At 41.4% G+C, this 20,367-nt stretch overlaps 1 protein-coding gene across 1 annotated transcript; it reads right to left on the bottom strand.

Moving 5' to 3' along the window:
- LOC117251425 (four and a half LIM domains protein 2) lies at nucleotides 1–6,138 on the bottom strand. The gene is made up of 6 exons (XM_033617700.2): nucleotides 6,005–6,138; nucleotides 2,389–2,564; nucleotides 2,126–2,300; nucleotides 1,014–1,183; nucleotides 719–905; nucleotides 1–622 (listed from the first exon to the last, which is right to left on the bottom strand). The coding sequence occupies exons 2-6, from the start codon at nucleotides 2,542–2,544 to the stop codon at nucleotides 471–473; spliced, it is 840 nt and encodes a 279-aa protein (XP_033473591.1). The 5' UTR covers nucleotides 2,545–2,564; nucleotides 6,005–6,138; the 3' UTR covers nucleotides 1–470.
- Between the last annotated feature and the right edge of the window lie 14,229 nt (nucleotides 6,139–20,367).

Raw genomic sequence — 20,367 nt, 5'->3', positions numbered from 1 at the left:
TCAGAGCAAAGTCATATGTTTTATTTATTTAATTGGTAATAGCAGAACTCATTCACAAACCTTCTACTGATTATTGCATCAAGCTAGTCCATGCACAAAGCAGTAATTATTATTACACTTCAAAGCAGATCGTCTACATTAATATTGTAGATTTATTTCATAATGCTTCATACAGTGTATCTGCAAACATGTCGCTGTTTCATAAGCAAAGATCTTTACATTAGCAGTTATTTTATTACTAATAACTTTTTCTCAAAGAGTGAGCATTTAACTTAAACTTTCTAAATTCACATAACACTTAGTAGTTTGTAATTCATGGTGTACAACAATGTACAATCGTAGTAATGCTAGGCTGTAAAGATGCTATGGATGCTATGCTCTGTGCTTCGATAGTATTTATTGTGTCTTTGTCATTCCTGTATCATGACGCCGTCTTCCAATCTGGTGTATCTGTCGTCCCTCGGACTGAATTAGATGTCCTTGCCGCACTCTGGGCATAGGATGTCATCACGTTCGGTGAGGAAGCCACGGCCAACCAGGGACACGGAGCACTTCTTACAGTTGAAGCAGTCGTTGTGCCACTGGCGCTCCTCAAAAGAAATGTACTTGCTGCCTCCGAGCCCTGACGGTGAGAACAAATCCAAGTCAGAACAACTGAGAAATATTTAATAGATATTATAGATTCAGGGAGACAAATAAGTCTATGAATTGTGGTTACCGCTGATTGGGGTGGTGCAGGAGGCGCACTTCTTAGCATAAAGGTTGCAGAAGCAGTTGAGACAGTAGGCGAAGTCATCTCTAGAGGTAAACCTCTGGCCAGACAGCTGCTGCTTGCAGCTGGTGCACAGGAAGCAGTCCTTGTGCCAGGGCTGCTCACGGTAGGTCACCCCGCCGGTGGTGATGGGCTGATAAGAGGGTGTTATGGATGGATGTCATATTGTCACACTTCTTTGAAAAATGATGGAGAATAATTAAGCAGTATTTAGAAAATCAGTTCCCGTAGGCTGTCATACCTTCTTGCAGTGCACACACTGCATGGCAAACTGCTTCTCATAGCAGGGCACACAGAAGTTATGGTTGTCCTTAGGGATGAAGCTCTTGGTGCCGATGGGCTGTTGGCATCTCTGGCAGGTGAAGCAGGTCTCGTGCCAGCTGTTCCCCTTGTGCTCCATCTTCCTGGAGCCTTCAGAGAAACACAAAGGGGATGCAGAAGGTAGTGAAGGGATGCCAAGGCAACAGCAATGAGACAGAAAACATGTTTTGGAGTCAAGAAACTTGTGATTTAATTATTTATTTTGGTCTTGTATGTGAGAAATGCCTTCTTAATTTTTCCTAGCTATTTGGGATCAGTAGAACCCGATAAGTATAAAAAACTAAACATTGTCAATGATAGTTAAGTCCCAACGTCCTCAAACAAGAAAACAAAGTCTTAACGTAAAAAGTACTTGCTAATTAGTATTGTCTTGACTTGTTACTGTTTCTAAAATTGGTCAGATTTGTTGCCATATCAAACTATATGGCATTGCATACACAATATGCACATGAGCAGTAGGTGCAGTGTAACATACATACTGGCCATTGGCATGTTATCTCAGAATTACCGATATATCCTTGAATGGTTGCGAGGCCCCCAGGAAATGCGCCAAGCATTGCTGCCAATTTTATTAATCCAGTCATTCATTTTCCATAACCACTTATCCTGTTAGGGGTTGCAGGGGAGCTGGAACCTATCCTAGCTGACACTGGGCGAGAGGCGGGGTACACCCTGGACAGGCCTACGGGCAATTTATAGTCACCAATTAACCTGCATGTCTTTGGACTGTGGGAGGAAGCTGGAGTACCCGGAGAAAACCCACGCTGACATGGGGAGAACATGCAAACTCTGCGTAAAAGGGCTCTCCCTCCCAAACAGTGGAATAAAAACTTCCAGGTCGACCACTCGATGCCATTGGGTCCCAAAACTTACATTGTGAAAATGGCGTCTGTAAATCAATGGATACATTTTTTTGAACATCTGATGCTCACTCAGACATTATCAGATGTTTTCAAGCCAGAAATTAGATTTCTGTTGCACTGGTTTCGGCTTGAATTAAATACATTGTCTTCTCTCTTGCTTTGTTTCTACCTGGCATGATGGTTTTCTTGCACGCGTGGCACTTGGAGGAGTACTCATTGGAGTAGCACTCAGTGCACAGGAGCTTTTCATCCTTGGTGGAGAAGGGCTTGTCCACCAGCGAGCGCTTGCACTGGAAGCACATGAAACACTCCTCGTGCCAGTGACGGTCCTTGTACGACAGATCCTAGAACATGAGGTGGACAGTTGGAGCTGGGATGACTCTGATGATAATTAAGCTTCATATGTAAAATGTATCTGTGACATCTCTTTACCCTGGTGTTGCAGCCAATGGGCTTCTTGCACTCCTCACAAGTGTTGGAGTACAGGCTCTCGTAACATTTCACACAGTAGGGATTCTCCTCTCTCAGGACGTACTTCTTCCCAAACAGGGACTCCTTGCAGTAGTGGCAGTCGTAGCGCTCGGTCATCTTGACCCGCAGTCACTCACCTGGGAGAGAAAGGGAAAATCAAAGAGATACAGGAAGTGAGAAAGTATTCTGTAATAAGTATGTGAGTTGTAGAGTGAGTGATAGACTCCCACATCTGGTTAATGTCACATACTGAAACAGCTTTATCTGGATGATTGTCAGCATTGGAAAGTAATTAAGTATATATACGCACGCTACATCTGATAACTTTAATTACTAGTTACTTTGCAGATTGTGATTAATACTACGAAATATGACATGGTGGCTGCAAGTCCTAAAAAGTCCTTGATACACATTACTAATAAAAGGCTTTAAAAAGTATTTAATTGTCTTAAATTCAGATTGTATTGGCCTTAAATGTTTTTAGTCACGTCATAGCGAGAATTTCTAAAAGAAAGGAAACGCTATATGACGAATAAACACATGACATCTGCATGTGTTCTCTTCGCGTTTAGATGTTGCAATGAGTTTGTTTAATTTTTTCCGTGCAGAGGTTTAAGTGCAGAGAGTATCTTCATCATCATTTTACCTTACTGTTATTTTCAAACTGACATTACTTGGACAAAGTAACCTTTGAGTGAGTGCTTCCTTGGCAAATTTGGTCTTAAATTCCATTTGAAGTGGTATTTAAACCAAGCAACCTGAAAAAAGAAGCCAACGCGGAGGTGCCAAAAGCTGCAGTTCCTCTAATGACCACTAGAGGCTGGCTCCATGAGTAAGACAATTACCATAGACCTCCATGTTAAAATGCCAACTTAGAATAAACATGTTTACAGCACGGTACAAAAAATGGTAATGGTCTTCAGAGCTAATTTCCCCTTTATGACAATTGAAGGGTGGTGAATTACTGTATAGCACCCGTTAACATTTTATTATGGTGCATCATTAAGGGTGGGGCTGCTTTTAGTGACAGGTTGCACCCTCTTGTCCAAATATGGTCACTTCTGGCTTCAAAAATCCAAGATGGGGCTTCAAAGCGTGAATCCACAAACCAGTGGGTGACGTCACAGCAGCTACGTCTATTACTTTATACAGCCTATGATTCAAACGTCTTAAAAAGTCTTAAATTGAACTTGTGTATTCCCGTATGCACCCTGTGTAATAAAGATAAGACTTTATTTATCCCTTAAATTCACAATCTACCCAACAGTATGGATAGTAAAAACTGCAACCTTTAAGCAACGTCCATATAAATGCATCAATAATTACATAATATACATTATCCTGAAATGACCTATTACAATGTGTACTTCTACTGTCTGTACTTAGATTATTTTTTTATGCTACTGCTTTTATACTACACTGTGTTATTGCTACTTTAAGTTAAGTAAAAGATCCGGTTGCTTCTTTCCCCACTGATGACTGTCCACATCCCATTACCTAAATAACATTAAAGCTGTTGTTGGCATTGCAGTAGTAGTAGTAGAAGCAGTAGGAGGAGCCAGATGAGCCTTATTTCCCAACGGAGTATCTGTCTTATGCACCACTGTCAGAATATGGAAGTTATTATAAGCTACCTACTGTAGTTTAAAGCTTTATAGACGTGTTTGTCTTTTTGCTGCTCAGTTCAAACACATCTGTTCGGTGACGCCGACACTCAGCAGAAACCAATTTCTTCGAGATCTTAAATTCCAAGCTATTAATGTTCTCCGGGACCCATTCACTATCAAGATCCTTCACATTACAGTTTTTTTCCCCATATTGCATATTTCCCCCCTTTCATCTCTTCCTCTCATCTCTCAGCGGCCCTTCATTTTGTTCTCAGTGTCAGAACCAGAAGGTGACAGATGAGGAGGATATAAATAACCCCTATCAGTCCTGCTTAGAGACAGTCAACTTACGCCCGCTGCATTCCAACGCTCACCATGCTGCTGCTGTACACTGACCCATCCACACATGTGTGTGTGTGTACACGTCGGCGTTATAAGTGGGTTTGAATGGCACTTGTAATAATGGCTACTCCCTATCTGCAGCTGTTTGTGGTCGGCCTGTTAAGCCCTCTGGTTATCCCACCTGTGGCTAAATACTCTTACTCTCTGCGGACCGGGGATCGTATAGTATAAACGTCTGAGTACAGGACAGTATGTGCATCTTCATCAGTGGTATGGATGGTACGAGGTGTGAGCATATCACACATATTATGCTGCACTCCTTTATTTTCCTGTTTTCTTGAACCTCTTCTCCCTTATCTATTTGTGTATTCCCACATTTAGTGAGTTCAGTATCTTTTATATGACCGAATCAGAGACCTATAATCTGCCCGTCCTCTCTGCTCGGAGTTATTCTGAACCCCTCCCTGCATTCCTCCATTGTCTACTGCTCCCAGCATGACTCACCTAGCTTATATAAGGATTTATCTGACTCCTAAAAATAAAAAAAGCATAATCTCAACCGCTACAAATAAAACCTTCAGCTATTCGGACATGTCATGCAGCTGTTTCCCAGCTTCTGGGGTGTCTTTGATGCTGGGAGTCTCCCAGCACGCATTGCCTGATGCCAAAACTGAGCGATGGCCACTTGGATAACCCCAACCACCCTGCAGCCTGGTCTATCCCCAGAAAGTTCCAGTGTGTGAGGGCACTGTTCTTACCAAGATATTAACTCTCAGTGCCTGAGGTTAGGAAGTGGGATGTTTTTGGTTCAGTTTACAGGTATGTTCCAGTTAAGTCAAGCTGGAAAAGCAATTTTGCATCCCCATAAATTTAAGAATGCCTACAATCTGTTGTTATTTATCCATAAGTCCAGATGTTTTAAAGTTGAATAAGCATTTAAAACTATACAACCATCTAAAGACCATCAATAAGAGCTTGCTTGTGTCTATTTTCTTCTCTTCCATGGCAACAATTCTGCAGGAATTAAACAATTACAGATAACAGTGACTATTAATAGCCTTGTAATATTTTTAGGAACGTTTTATTCCCTTTTTTGTCGTCTAACAGGTACTTTTTTGTGCACTCAAAGTGTTACCAGAAGATTTTATACTGTCCTGCATCAGACTAAAATGCCGCAAGTCACAAAACAAATAAAAATAAAAAGGACAGACTGCTGCTGTGCAACAAGAAGTGAGGAGCCGACACCTTCACCAACAGAAGGGAAGTATGAGCTTGATGAGCAGTGAGGAAAGAAGGTGGAAATGAACTGGGGGTCAACAGGGGATGTGAATTTTCTTTCTTTTTTTTTAATGGAGATAGATGATAAGATGAAGGATGCTGCCTCTGAGACAGACATGAGGACAGACAGTGGGGACAGAGACGAGGTGGTTAAATGGTGAAGGTACTGTGCAGGTGGAGAGAGGGAGAACACGAGCAGGTGGGTGGGGAAGCAGACAGTTGGATGCCGGAGCACAGTGAGCAGCTGTGTCCCGGAGAATGAATGAAGACCAGTGAGAGGATGAATGGGTGGAAAGATGGACAAGTGGAATGGATGGATAGTGGAGTAGCTGAACAGAGCTGGGTCTTACCTTCCTGTCTGAGGAGTGTGTGCCTGTGTGGAGTCTGGGGCAGACTGAGGGAGGCGACTCCGTGCGAACTTTAGTTACTCCTGATTGCATTACTCCACCCATCAGGGGCTAATTGAAAATGGGGGAGGGGGCACAGCAAAGGGGGCAGGGAGTCTTTTTTGAGATGATCTATAAATACAGCAGCGCTTCACAGAGATAACCCCGGGGCCACCTTTCACTTGCTCATTCAGTCACTGGCGCGACCGTGTGGCCTTTTAAGGTCACTCAGTTGTTCACTCTGTCACATACTCACTCAGTGATTAACTCACTCACTTAAATTTAATCTTTCTAATATTTTGGTTTCTTATCATATCATCCCTCCCTATCCCACTTCCTGGAGAAAACATTCTTCTAAACGGCTGTTTTCTTTACATCAGATATATCTGTGGTTATCATTATCATAATATTAATATTACACACACACACACACGTACACTGTTACATAATACCACAGTCTTCCTATGGCCGCTCGATACATGACGGAAAGGACGCCAGGGTTCAAATGTCAAACATTGTCGGCCTGTGAGACTTGTCCCTTCTCATGTGTCTCATCTGTCTTTACCTCCCTATATTTCTCCTCACAGGGGAATATGCAGTCAATCCCAAACCTCCAACGTGTTGGGTACAGTGTCCAGACCTGGTACTGACAGACACCCGCATGGTTTCTAAGAAAATTGTGGTACTATTTTCTGCAGCCCCTCCTCACTCTTTTTGTTCACACTTCTTCTGTTCACACCCTCCGTCAAACCCATGCTCTGTCCAATTCTTTCTTTTCTCATCCCAGTTTTCGCTCTCTTTGTCTGTCTGTCTCTATCTCTCTCCAACTTTCTTTTATGTGTGTCCGTCTCTCCCTGTCTGAGGTAGGTTTTCTTGACCCGGTGGTCCCTGGACACTCTCCAGTGAGAAAATGCGTCACTAGATTCAAGTGCTCTAATTATAGACCCCCATAGAGACACTAGTGCTTCACAAAGTGTGTGTCAGTTTCTGTGTGTTTTGCTTTTACATGCATGCATGTATTTATATTCACATGTTGTATTGTGTATAAAAGGAGTTCTTTTAAGCCACACCTGCAGAACAGCGGCTGGTTGGTTGGTCCACTGCTTTGGACCAGACTGAAATATCTCAACGAGTATTGTGTTGAATTTATACTTCAGGGGAAAAGCTTTCACAGAGCTGCAGATTGGGTTTGCGGGGGTAGCAGAGTGCCACAGTGATACGCCGCACACCTCCTAAAAAATGCAACACATTCTCACTCCGACCTTGTCACATATAGCACTTAGTCATGGACTTTGCACGTCTACATACGACTTGCAAGGTACCCTGGGTGCGTTGGTTGTTGACGTTCTGGGACACCGTGTCAACTTCACTCCTTTCCGTTTTCACAGGAAATTTAACGTTTACATACAGTCTCTTTCAAAATAAACGCACTACATTGGTACAACACAATGAATTGGCTTTTTTTTGTCCTTCAACGACAAACACACATGGTTGGGTTTAGGCAACAAAAGCATGCATGATTAGGTTTAGGAAAAGAAAACAGGGTTTGGCTTTAGAATCTTACGGGACACAAACACCGCTCTCTTGGGTGAAAGTCCGGGTTTGTTGGACGCATCCATCACCCCTCCTGTCTGCCCCACTTGGACTTTCGCCACCTTACTTTTGCCCTTGTCCCGCCATGTTTCCCCCTGATGAAGCCTGGCGCCGTTAAACTATAATGACAACTGGCAGTGTACCATTCTGACGTTAAATGACGCCTATATTCTTTGGTTCCTGACACCTCAAGTCACTGCCCAAGGACCAGATTTCCACGACTTCTGAGTGAGACTGGGCTTGAAAAATGTGACTACACAGCAGGTACCACAAATGCCGCAGAAGTTTGTTTGGACATCAGAGCTGGGAGGTGACATTTTTGGACAGCTTTGTTACCAACAAGTATGTGTGAATTTACATGCTACGTACTGTATATGCTGGCACGTGCAAGAGGTGCCTGCAACAGAGAACACAGAACACTGGCACTACAGCTGTAGAGGTATAAATTAGACATTAGATGAGCTGCCACGAACTTTTATAGGCCTACTGGGATTTTGCACAGTCCCCAGAGGATGAGTCCTTTTGACTTTGGTGATGACTGATTCACACTTGTGGTTTGAGGGAAATATCTCAACAACTACTGAATGGATTGTGATGAACTTTGATACATGCTTTCATGTTCCCTCAAGACGAATTGTAAGAACTTTGGAGATCCCTCAACTTTTTATTAAACACAATCATCGGGTCATATTGTTAATTATGTGCCAAAACTGCAGTTCCTCTAACGGCCACTTGAGGCTGGCTCCAAAGCGAGTCACTCCCCATAGACCCCCATGTTAAAATGCCTGACTTTACAGCAGATATAAACATGTTTACAGCCTGATATTAAGAATAGTTTTGGACTGTTTAGCTAATTTCCTTCTTCATGACAACTGTACAGGGGGTGATTTTTTTTTCTTTTTTACTCACCTGTTTACATGTTATTAAGGCTTAAAGTGTGGCCACCTCAAGTGACAGGCCATCTGTAAAGTGCCACCACAGTTTATGAATCAGATCCAGCCCTCAGTCATCCACAGCTTCACTCTCTTGTCCAAATATCCTCCTGAGACCTGAACTTTTGTTTGGTATGCACTTTTTTAATTTCCCCTAACTATTTGGGATCAGTAGGACCCAATAAGTATAAAAAAACTAAACACTGTCAACAATAATTAAGTCCCAATGTCCTCAAACGAGATAATAATGAAGTCCTAATATCCTCAAACAAGTACTTCCTAATTAATAAACAGCATCTTATCTTGTTACTGTTGCTAAAATTGGTCAAATTTGTTGCCATATCAAACTTATTATTTATAAGTAAATTAGTTTTAACCATAAAATCTGATCAGGTTTTGGACCTTGTCCACTTTTGTGTCAGGATTGGACTCAAACTGACTTGGCAGAGATGGCTGCCATCTTGTTTTTACATGGATTAGTACTCTGTGCAAATTATCCTTCCGCATGTTCAAGGATGGAAACCTTGTTACGACTTTTACTTTCTGTAGATAGTCAAGTTTGATCGTCTTCTTGGTGCTCCGCCAGGGCCACTTGATGGGAAAAAAAAGTGTCCACGACAGGGACAACAGGTCTAAGTTAAACAGAATGAAGTATAAGGTCAAATTAACTCAAAATGTGATGTCCTCATATGAGGACACAGGGTCTAAGAAGGATATGGTCACTTCTGGCTCCAAATATCCAAGATGTTGATGGGCGAAATTACAAATTCGAGGCATCAAAATGGTAATCCACAAACCGGTGGGCGATGTCACAGCAGCTGCTTCCATACAGTCTATGAGAAATACCTGCAAAACTAGTGACATTCCCATCAGCCTCAGCTGCACTTTGTTTTGAGTGCCAATAGGTACATGTTAGCAGCATGGCTGTAAACTATTAGTCTTGTTGAAGTTGAGGAGTGCCCACAGTTTTTATATAAATAACAATGTGGTGTGTTTTTTAATATCTAAACTATTTTTATTGCTCGAATGCAAGGTGCTCCAAATGCCAACTGAAATCAAATATGATCAAAAAGATTTTTTCAATTTCAATTTGAAGGTAGATAATAGCTTAGCAGTGCTGTCACATATAAATAAGTACTTTATTAATCTCTGGGGAGGAATTTGCAGTGAATGGCACTCTAAACAGGTCTGCAAAGGGCACCGGGGACAAAAAGGACTCTATGTCGTTTGGACGAGTAGGTGGAATTAAAGTCAGATGACAATTTGAAGAAAGAAGAAGATGTTGCGCTAGTTCAGAGAACAAGACTGGGAAGAGATTTAATTTGATTATTCTGCCTTAAGAACATGTGGCATGTTTTCATTCATGCATCCATTGTGCTTGTGGTAAAAGAAAAAATAGACTGATATCCCCAATAAAACTTGAGCAGCAATACATGACATGTTCATCACCATGTTCTTCTTATATTGCTAATGTATACATTAGAGACATGATAATCATACTTAAGTATTTAAGTCAGGCGAGGAAAAGCAATTATTTCAGTTCACTTAATTTCAGGCATGTAGTTTAACTGATATCTCAAGGGGCCAATCTATTTTATGCCTTAGTGACATATAGCCCAGTACTGCCCTAGTGTGCCCTCAGTCCATGTCCCCCAGCCCTCAGCCTGTGCTTCTTGCCTGTCTTCAGCTGGCACACAGTTATACCTCCCCCACTTTAGGCCTCCAACTCAGCTGCTGGGCCAGGGGATAAAGGTGCAGCTGTCTGGGCACTGCAAGGCTATCGTGATGCTAAAGCCCGGTACTTACTCCTGCTGCAAATACAGCCATGTGGAAAGGTCAAGCCAGGCAGACCCCATCATCACTAGTGAACTGTTAATCATTAATACCACAGTAACCACTTGAACTGGAATTTCTGTGGGTCACCCAAGATCCAATATGAGCCTGAGGAAGAACTTCACTGTACTGCCTGGCAAACTGGTGGAAATGGATCCCAGCAACTGACTTTAAAGAACGTGCAGTGTCATAATGAAAGTCTCCAATGGGCAATTAGAGCTGATGAAGAGGGACAGAATCTTTTTGGGCTCCCACCGTGGGAATAGGGTATCCTTGCAGCTTAGCAAGTGTAGAACTGCCACGACCTTGATATGATGTTAAAGACTCACTATGCTAGATTACATGCAAAAAATAGTTTAGCACCTCGAGAAATACGCTTACTGGGAGATAGATGAGAAGATAGCCTCCGCTCTAACAGTATAAGAGTCTATTCAATATGGGGGTGATCTCTGGGGGTGAAAAATGAAGCCAACACAAAGTGCCAAAAACTGCAATTCCTCAAATGGCCACTTGAAGCTGGATCCCAGAGCATGTCAATCCCCATAAACCCACATTTCAAAGTGCCCAATTTAACAACAGAAATAAACATGTTTACAGCCTGATACAAAAAACGGTTTGTTTGTTGCTGAGTTGCTACCATGGTAACAACGTTGGTTAGGTAACATGACCATGGCATGACAGGCATAGCCGTAGCTGTCACTGTTTTAGTGTGTTTTCAGTCAAGACATTCTTACTCCAATCTCGTCACATATCGATGTTTGATCATGGACTTTCCACGTCCACATGCGACGTGCAAGGTACTCTGGGTGTGTTGGTTGTAGACGTTCCGGGACACAGTGTCAAGTTCTGTTCTTTCAAGATACACCTCTGTTTTCATTGGAAATTTAACATTTACATACAGTCTCTTTCAAAATAGCAAAACAAACACATGGTTGGTTTAGGAAAATAGAACAGGGTTTGGCTTTAGCATCTTACAGATGCAACACCGCTCTCTGGGGGCGAAGGTTGATGTTTGTTGGACCCATCCACCCTCCCTCCCACCTACTGCGCTCGGACATTTGGCGCCTTAACTTTCGTCCTTGTCCCACTGCGTTTCCCCCTGACACCGCCGGGTGCTATTAAACTATATTGGCAACCAACTATGTATCATGCTGACATTAAAGGACGCCTTTTTCTGTTGGTTTCTGACGCTGCAAGTCGATCCCCAAGCACCAGATTTCGACGACTTCGGAGTGAGACTGGGCTCTTTTAGTTCATGAAAGGTAAGTGTGACATTTTCGTCATGTAAGAAAGTCTTTTTCAGCTTTTATTTGAGCTAAAAGACCCTCTAAGGGAGTGACACTCAAATTATACATAGGGTGTCAGGTGGCCCACAGACCATTTTCTTATTCACAATGAATATATATATATATATATATATATATATATATATATATATATATATATATGTTTATATATATATTCAACAAAAACAAGTAAAGTACGAAATAGAACATTCACAGTGTAAGGCATCGTCCTAATATCAACTGCAATGACAGGGCAATGCACTTTCCCAGGGTCCAAAATAAACAATCAAAAATGCTACCTATACAAGTGATAGCAGTCTAAAGGAAAGAAAATGCACATCATTATGTTGCACTGAAATAATTAAGACAAGTAGACTTCTAGAAATGTCATAAAACGTCCCCATATCTTATCAAAACTAGAACAGGGGAGACCGGGGATGGTTGTAACAAAGGGATAGTTGTAACACTCTCAGTTTGGCCAATTAGAAATGGGCTGTGGTGACATCATCAACATAGTCCATGCCCATTTACAATTGGAGCTCACTGGTGAAGCCGCATGTCTCTGAGTCCAAATTTGTCTGTTCTAGAGCCAAAAAACAGTTTTTCAGGTGAGAAACCAAACATTTTCATCACAGTTGTTTTTTGCGTAGTGCCCATTGTGTTGTATGTACAATTGTTTCACTTACATAGGCTCAAGTAGTAGTTTCTCTAGTTTAATTTGATGTGTTTCATTAGTGCTAGCTTTGAAGCTAAATGCTAAAAACGGTTAGCTCTTTCATAGCTGCTAGGCATGGGGAGGGTTGTAACAGTTCTTAAAAAGTGGGGATTTTGGGCCCATGAAGCCTGCACCCCAGGCAAGGACATCTACATTTGCCACAACTGCCAATCAGATTAAAAATAGGCTATAGGTATTATGCCTTAGTTTGCTCAGATAATAGGTACTCTTCAAAAGTGTTTATTGTTCAACTGTTCAAATGCTGTTCAAACGTCAACCTCATTCAGGCTATGACACACACACACACACACACACACACAGATTAATACTTTATTATCTTCGAAAGTGTTGTTCAACTGTTAAAATGCTGTTCAAACGTCAACGTCATTCAGGCTACAACGCGCGCGCGCACACACACACACACATACACACACATACACGTTAATACTTTATTATTCTTTACGTCATTTATTTTATGTATTTATAGTTTTATTTATTTTATTGTACTTATTTTTTGTATTTATGTTATACATTTCTATTTATTTTAATATTCTAATTATTGTATACTTACAAGTTTATTGTTCCTTCTTTATTGTTCATTGAAGTGCTTGAATACATTTAGCCTATTGTGAATCTTTTTTAAGCACTATAATTTCATTGTTACATCCATCCCCAGCTAGTGTTACAACTCACCCCGGTACTGGGGTACATTGTAACAATATACCTCTTTGTATTTGACATTAATTTCCATAATCTATGATGGTGTAGTAGAGGTCATAGTGTGTGTTATTTATAGCAGACAAATATGGGTACCACGTATCAAAATTTAAGAGCTCTAACAAAAAAACACAACTGAAAAAAACAACCGGTCTCCCCTATTTACCCTTAATCATGAAAGTAAGTTTATCAAGGGCAACAGAGTGTGATAGTCCGGTGAGCCAGGTTTGTGAACTTGGTCTAATAATAGATTTCCAGAATCTGGCTCTGGTGTGTTTTGCTTGTAATTAGCAGTCGAGTGTCATGTTCTTGTCTGCCTTGCTTAGTGTACAATTTATGGGAAAAATTCCAAGGATACACAAATTTGGGGCATGCAGACAACTTAAAACCTTTGACATGTCAAAGAATATCCAAAACCTCTATCCAGAAAGCCTGGATATTTGGGCAGTCCCATAAGCAATGAAATAGTGTGCCCTTTATTCCACGTTCATTACGTATGTCAGGGGTATTGGGATTTACTTTATTTAACATGGTTGGAGTTACATGTATTCTCATTATCCACTTATACTGGAGTAATTTAAAGTAGGTGTTAATGGATTGTGTTTGAGCTTTCAAGCAGATTGTCTGCCAGTCCTCCACCGAGATTTCGCTATTTAAATCCTCACACCATGCAAGTCTTTTCATCTCTGAGAAGATCTGGGAGGCGTCCATGATTGTTTTATAGAAGCGTGAAATCAGGTGCCTCTTTGAGTGGTGTTTATGGCTATTTCTTTCACAGAGGTGAGAGTAGGTAAAGCTAAGGATTTTTGTATATTAGATATGTAGCTCCTAATCGGCAGAGTTTTAAAAAATGTTTTTGCTGGATGTCAAACTTCTGTGTCAGATTTATATGTTAATTATTAGTGTTCTCTGGTCAGGTTGCAAAATTGGACCCTGAGCAAAGCAAGTTGAGTATCCCTGCTCTAAGGAGTCATATGCTCAGTTTTTCCCAGCAAGTACATTTTGTTTTATTGGTTTGGCACTTAGCATTAACATTATTACAGTTAACTATAGCTGTAAATGCACCATTCTAACCAAGCTAGCAGCTAGCATTAGGGTTATCTCCACTTTCCTGTCCAAATATGTTCACTTCTGGCTCTGAAATCTTCAACACTAAAGCCAACTAAGCATCACGGTGGTTGCGTCCATTAGTTAAACAACCTATGGTTCAGTATAAGGATATAGCCAGCAGCTGATTAGCTTACCACAATGACTGGGAATGGGGAAACATCTGGCCTGTCTTTCTCCAATGGTAACAAACCCATCGCCTGCAAAGCTCTCTAATTATTACATTACATTTAATATGTTTAAAGAAATTGTAAAAATGATTAATGTTTTAGGTTATGTGCCAAACTTGGCCAGGAGAGATTATCGCTCCCAGCCATCAAAATTTGTTTATTTGCTATCTCACATTTAGGAATAATGTTCTCTTCTGTTATTTCTAAAGTTCCAGAGATTTTTCTTGAGTAATCCAATTTTGCTGTCAACAGGACAGTCTTAAGAAAACGCTAACCAATTTTATTAATTAAATAAGATCCCGGGAAGTACTTGCCTGTGTTCCTTGTGGATGTCCTGAGATTGGGTTCAGGGAAAAGAGACAACCTCCCTCCTTCATTTGCCAGCTACAGATTTACAACCTATCCATCCTAAACACAGGATGTTTCATTCTTTAATTGTGTATCATTAGAATTAGGCCTGAGTAGCGGCTTCAACTTGCTCCTTCAGTTCGCTCCAACAATTTTATTATATTATACTTAACCATAATTTGGTTAGGGAGTTTTTCTTGTGCAGTTCAAATCATGAGGTATGATTGTGTCATAGAAAGAAAAAAAGTATACAGAATTATAAACGAAAATCTCCTCATAAGACTTTACTGTGAGGCTTCACTGTGTAGCTGCAGATGTAAATAGGGCGTAAGTCAAAGGTGTATCTTTAGACTGTCAGAGATTCACAGCTATTTAGATATTTAACCCATATAGATGGACGGTATAGCCCAAGGTCCCATTATTCATTGTGCAGCCACAGAGATGAGTGGGTTCACACGTGCAACAGGTTGATTTGAAACTCGAACGTGATTATTTTCAAAGACTTAAAGCAAAAAAAGTAATAAAGACAAAACAAAGGAAAATACTGTTGTGTTTACTTGTCGGAAGATACTGAAGTAATTAATCTCTGGCAATGGTCAAAAATGTTTTCAAAGTTATTACACTGTCTTTCCACATTAAAACACCAACACCTGTCACCTGTGCACACTTCTGACCAGTGCCGTTGCTTTGTTCCCTGACATTTCAAATTCATGACGATGATTAAAAGCCCCCTGTGCTCGTTTTCACTCTTTCTTTGCACAGTGCCAAAGCAGTGATGTGGGTCTATATACGACATGGCAAATCTTCAGTCATTTAGCCCGGTGTTGTGTTCCCAGACCGCTAAATCCCTGCCGAGATTAGTGGGATGTTTCAACTGCAGCAGTCACCAGAAACTTAATTTAGATGCTGAAGTTTGTCTTTTCTCTTTGTTCCATTTGCCTTTTACGTATACGATCACACAAACAGTCAAACCAACACCAGCAAATACAGAATTACTGCAGCCTGCTTTCCTCTGGAGCCATTTGGATGACATGTGAAAGGACACAGCATTTAATATGGAGCAATAAATATGCAGAGCCTTAAACAGTAGAGCATAAGAGCTTTCATATTTTAATGCAGAACAAAACAATTTTCCAACTTGGATTTGTTGGTGGCATGATCATGACACCACCTTCCCTTTAGAGAGGCGATTTAATGGTCAGCGTCATTTTAATTTTAAAGTAAAATACTTTTATTGCCATTTATTTTAAGGAATGTCCATGTACATGTTCCTTTACTAAAGGTTAATCACCATCGTCTCCCCAGTTTGATGATTCTCAGTATAAATCTAGCCCTTCTAAATTAGTTTAAGTGATGTCCCAGACTTAATAACTTTTAAGTTACTTATAGTTTTCATGAGTGTGTGTGTTCCCATTCACAGAGAGGGTGCTGCAGCCTCATCTGACCTCACTTATCCGGACAACAACTGAGCCCCTCCGTCTCTGGCTGCGTTTATCTTACTAATTCTGTCTGTTGCAGAGCAACGGCAGCTGTTGTGATGGCACTCTGGCAGTTCGCACCGAGCCTCATGTCCCAGAATACAGATCCAAAAGATCTGGGCGCTGGTGGGAGATTGAGGCTGGTGTGAGGTGGTGGCAGCTGGGGGCCAACCGCCAACGCCACTTTGTAATACTGATACGCTTTTATTATGATAGCAAAGGCTGATGGGTTTGGTGAAAGAGATATTTTACTTTTGCTTTGTCTAAAGGGATCTTGTTTCTAAGTGTATCCAAACAAATACAGGTTGAAATTACAAATGAGCTTATTTGAATTTCATTCATTTCAGTTCTCCTCTCGGTGAATGGTCACTTCAATGTCTGACGGCTGCCATGAGCTAACAGCAGCAGCAGTGGCTAACAGCCAACACTAAGCTGTTAAATGTTTCCAACAAACTCACACCGATACAGAAAGGGCTCGACTATGTCATTAAAACCAGTTAATAACCATTATGTAATGTTACAGGAACAGTTAGGTAATGTTAGCCGGTGATGCTAACAGTAATTCTGTCACTGTGCGTGTATGGCTAGGCGGGTTCTCACCAACTGTCCCCTGTGTGGAGCTCACACTTCTGGAGCAGCAGCTACAACCCATACAGTCTGAGGTGTGGTGTAGTTGAGTGCCATGTATTAGACAGTTCAGCGTGCCAAGATGCCACTAAAACCTTCAAAAGTTTGCCTATAGTACACGCCACTCCATTCACATTATGGTTATTGAGCCCGGTCTCACTCTGAAGTTGTCGAAATCCGGCGCTTGGGCAGTGACTTGCAGCGTCAGAAACCAATGAAAAAAGGCATCCTTTAATGACAACATGATACCTGGCCGGTTGCCGTTACAGTTTTACAGTGCCCGGTGGAGTCAGGGGGGAAAGCGGCCGGACAAGGATGAAAGTTATGGCAGCGAAAGTCCAACTGGTGTGGTGGTCCAACAAACACTAACTTTCACCCGAGAGAGCGGTTTTCGCGTCCTAGAAGATTATAAAGCCAAATCCTGTTCTTTTTTCCTAAACCTAACCATATGCGTTAGTTGTTAAAGGGGGAAAAAAAAAAAACGTCAATTTGCAGTGTTGTACTGACATAGTGCATTTATTTTGAAAGAGACTGTATGTAAACGGTAAATTTCCTGTGAAAACAGAAGCGTACTTTGAAAGAAGACAATGCATGTAACAGGCAGAACAGTGTCCCAGAACGTCAACAACCAACGCACCCAGGGTACCTTTCATTGTATGTGGACGTGGAAAGTCCATGACTAAACGTCAATGTGTGACAAGATCGAAGTGACGGTGTGTCAAGTTACTGAAGAAAGTACTCAATTGGTATTGGTATCACTTAAAGGTACTGAAATTGGTACTGGTACTGTCATTTTTTTAAACGATACCCAGACCTAGATCTCATCGTCTCAACACGTGTCAAGATGTGATCACCAATCACAATGCCATGATAGATCTTTTTTACAGAAGATGCTTTCAGATCGAAAAGTATATATAAAAGCAGAGGTGTGAATGATAGCTGAAATCCATTTAAGGCATGTTCACTGTCCACAAATGGGCGTCAGTGTTAGCATGGCTTGCTCTGTGTCAGTCTGGTGACCAGGGTGTACCCCACCTCTCGCTCAATGTCAGCTGGGATTGCCTTCAGCTATCCTCTAAGGATGAGGTCTTGTAGATATATATAGACAATGCGTGGATGATTGCCATTTAGCTGCCTGAGTTTTTTCACAGCAGACATTTTGACATGACACAGCAGGAAAACCACAGGTGTAATTAATAATATAGACTGGGCTGCACTCCATGTAGCTTTACTAATTTCCAGACCGTGCTGACTCACTGTCGTGGTTTATTGGTACACTTAAATGAAGCAGAAACATTAGTAACAGTTCTAAGTATGCCTGTGCTTTTCCTGCTTTGAAACGTCAATTTTTTTGCGGTGAAATAGGTCATGCTGTCTCATTGTCACACTGCCATGGCTTACTGGGAAACTTGAATAGAGAGTGGCCATCGTATAGTCTACTGTTGGCTCCATGACAGTGACACACAGTGCTGTTTTCAGTTCAGTCTGATGCTGTTTCAAACTGTCCCTCACAGTTCAGTACAAAATTACACTCGTAACAAACACTGTTTATAAGAGTAATGATTCATCAACCTCGTATGTGTAACAGACTCATCATATCATGATTGTTTCTGTGGTCTGTCGCTAAACGTAAGACCAGGAAGTAACAGATTTTTCATCACTGATGAGCTAACAAAAGCCACTGATTCCGCTGATGGTGGTGATGACTCAGGATACTAAGTTTAGTTTGAGGATTTGTTTGTATGTACTGTACAGCTCTACAGAACACAGCATTTCTCTTCTAGAACAATATAATTTCGGTCTGTGTCAAACATTTGTGTATCTTAGTGTCCTTCACTGTAGGGCAAAGAGTTGGAAGTGTACAGACCCTTTTAGGGCCAACGTCACAGTGATGTCAGTTTGTTAGCTGGGGGCAAAACCACAACCCTTGCCACAGGGCTGTAGGCTACATACTGTAGGAGTCTTAAAATGTTGTCTTGTTCTGTTAATGGGAGCTAGAATAGAGAGAGTAATGGCTCAGAACTTAAATTTAAAACATACCAGCTGCCACTGTCCATTAACAAAAATGAAGACGACTATGGTTAAATGCGATAAGTTGAAAGGACTGGACAGAGGCGACTGTCAAAAGTACTCATGTCATATCAGGTTAGGGAGAAAGTATTTCCTGTTGTAGGGATGAATAACGTGTATTAAGGGTTATCATGTCCACCTCATCAGAAATTGGCGAGGTTTTAAGAGGGATATTAGATTTCTCTGTAATGTTAACTTTTTAGCACATTAGCTAACGTTAGCTTCGATAGCAAAACAAACCGGCGGAAACCTTTTAAGTGTCAACCATAAAGCTTCCTGTGACATCATCCATCCACTGAGTGAGAGCATACAGGTCGGCCAGTCTGGTCCTGTTGGTCAATGTTTACTTATTCAAGTAACACTCACAGTCCCAGAGAGTGAGTGACCTGACATGGTGCGTTCGTAAATTCAGTCTGATGCTCTACACTAAAAATAAGAGTCCTGTTGGTGGAAGAAACTGAGCTTTATACTTCTATATGAATCAACGCGCAGTTAAGTCAATCACACGTTCACTCTGCTTCCCAGACAGAGTGCCCAGAGTGCGCTCTGTCACTCCAAGAGTGCGGTCTGGATAACCGAACGGTGCAGTCAGACAGTGCTCCGAATTTACAAATTGTGCAGTTTGTGCCAGAGTGCGCTCCGGCTCTCGGAATGAGTATTTCTGAATGCACTCCCATCGTCTGCCTCCATTGTCTAAAACAAGCCAACAGAACTTGTTAGCAAGGGCAGAGATATTGGATAAAGCGAGATACCCCACTCAGCTCACTTCCTGATTCAGTGACGTCAGCGCCACGCCCCCGTAGGAGACTTGTGGCAGCTCTGAATGTCTTGTCGTCAATGAGGAAAATGAACGTGATCACAATTTATGGTCAATTCTTTCGCCCTATAGTCACTAAAGTAAATATTGGGTTCATTTTCCACAAGCCACACATCTTACCAACATTCTGACACTATAGCTGCATTTTTCATCCGCACAGATCAAGAGAAAGTTAACTTTGTTTGAGCTCTGTTCATCTCAGAAAACAAGTTTTTGAGGTTTGAGGGAGAACAGGCTCTGATTGGAGGGAGAGCTAACCACGCCCACTTAGGAGACAGGAAGAGTAAACGTTTTCTTAACATTGGATAAGCCTAGGTGGGGTATCTCTTTTATCCAAGATCTCTGGCTAGGGCTAGCTAATGTCTGTGGAGAATTGCTTTGCCTCCAGCTAAGCCCCGCCCACCAAATAAAGTAAAGTAAAATAAAGTGTTTCCAGTATTTAAGATAAGATAAGCTAAGCTAAGCTGAGCTAAGCTATTCTGTGATTGTAGCTTCATTATAAACGGTCAAATATGTGAGCAGTATCGATGTTGTCATCTTACAGTGCATTCACATGCTCCTGGGATGATTCCATTTCCCAAGATGGGAAATCGTTCTTCCAACTTTTGGTATGTCCAATAGTGGGCAGTGGCTT

This window comes from Epinephelus lanceolatus, chromosome 14 (genome assembly GCF_041903045.1).
Source record: "Epinephelus lanceolatus isolate andai-2023 chromosome 14, ASM4190304v1, whole genome shotgun sequence".
Taxonomy (NCBI): domain Eukaryota; kingdom Metazoa; phylum Chordata; class Actinopteri; order Perciformes; family Serranidae; genus Epinephelus; species Epinephelus lanceolatus.
The sequence above is the reverse complement of the archived record's forward strand: the minus strand, read 5'-3'. Positions and strand labels throughout refer to the sequence as shown.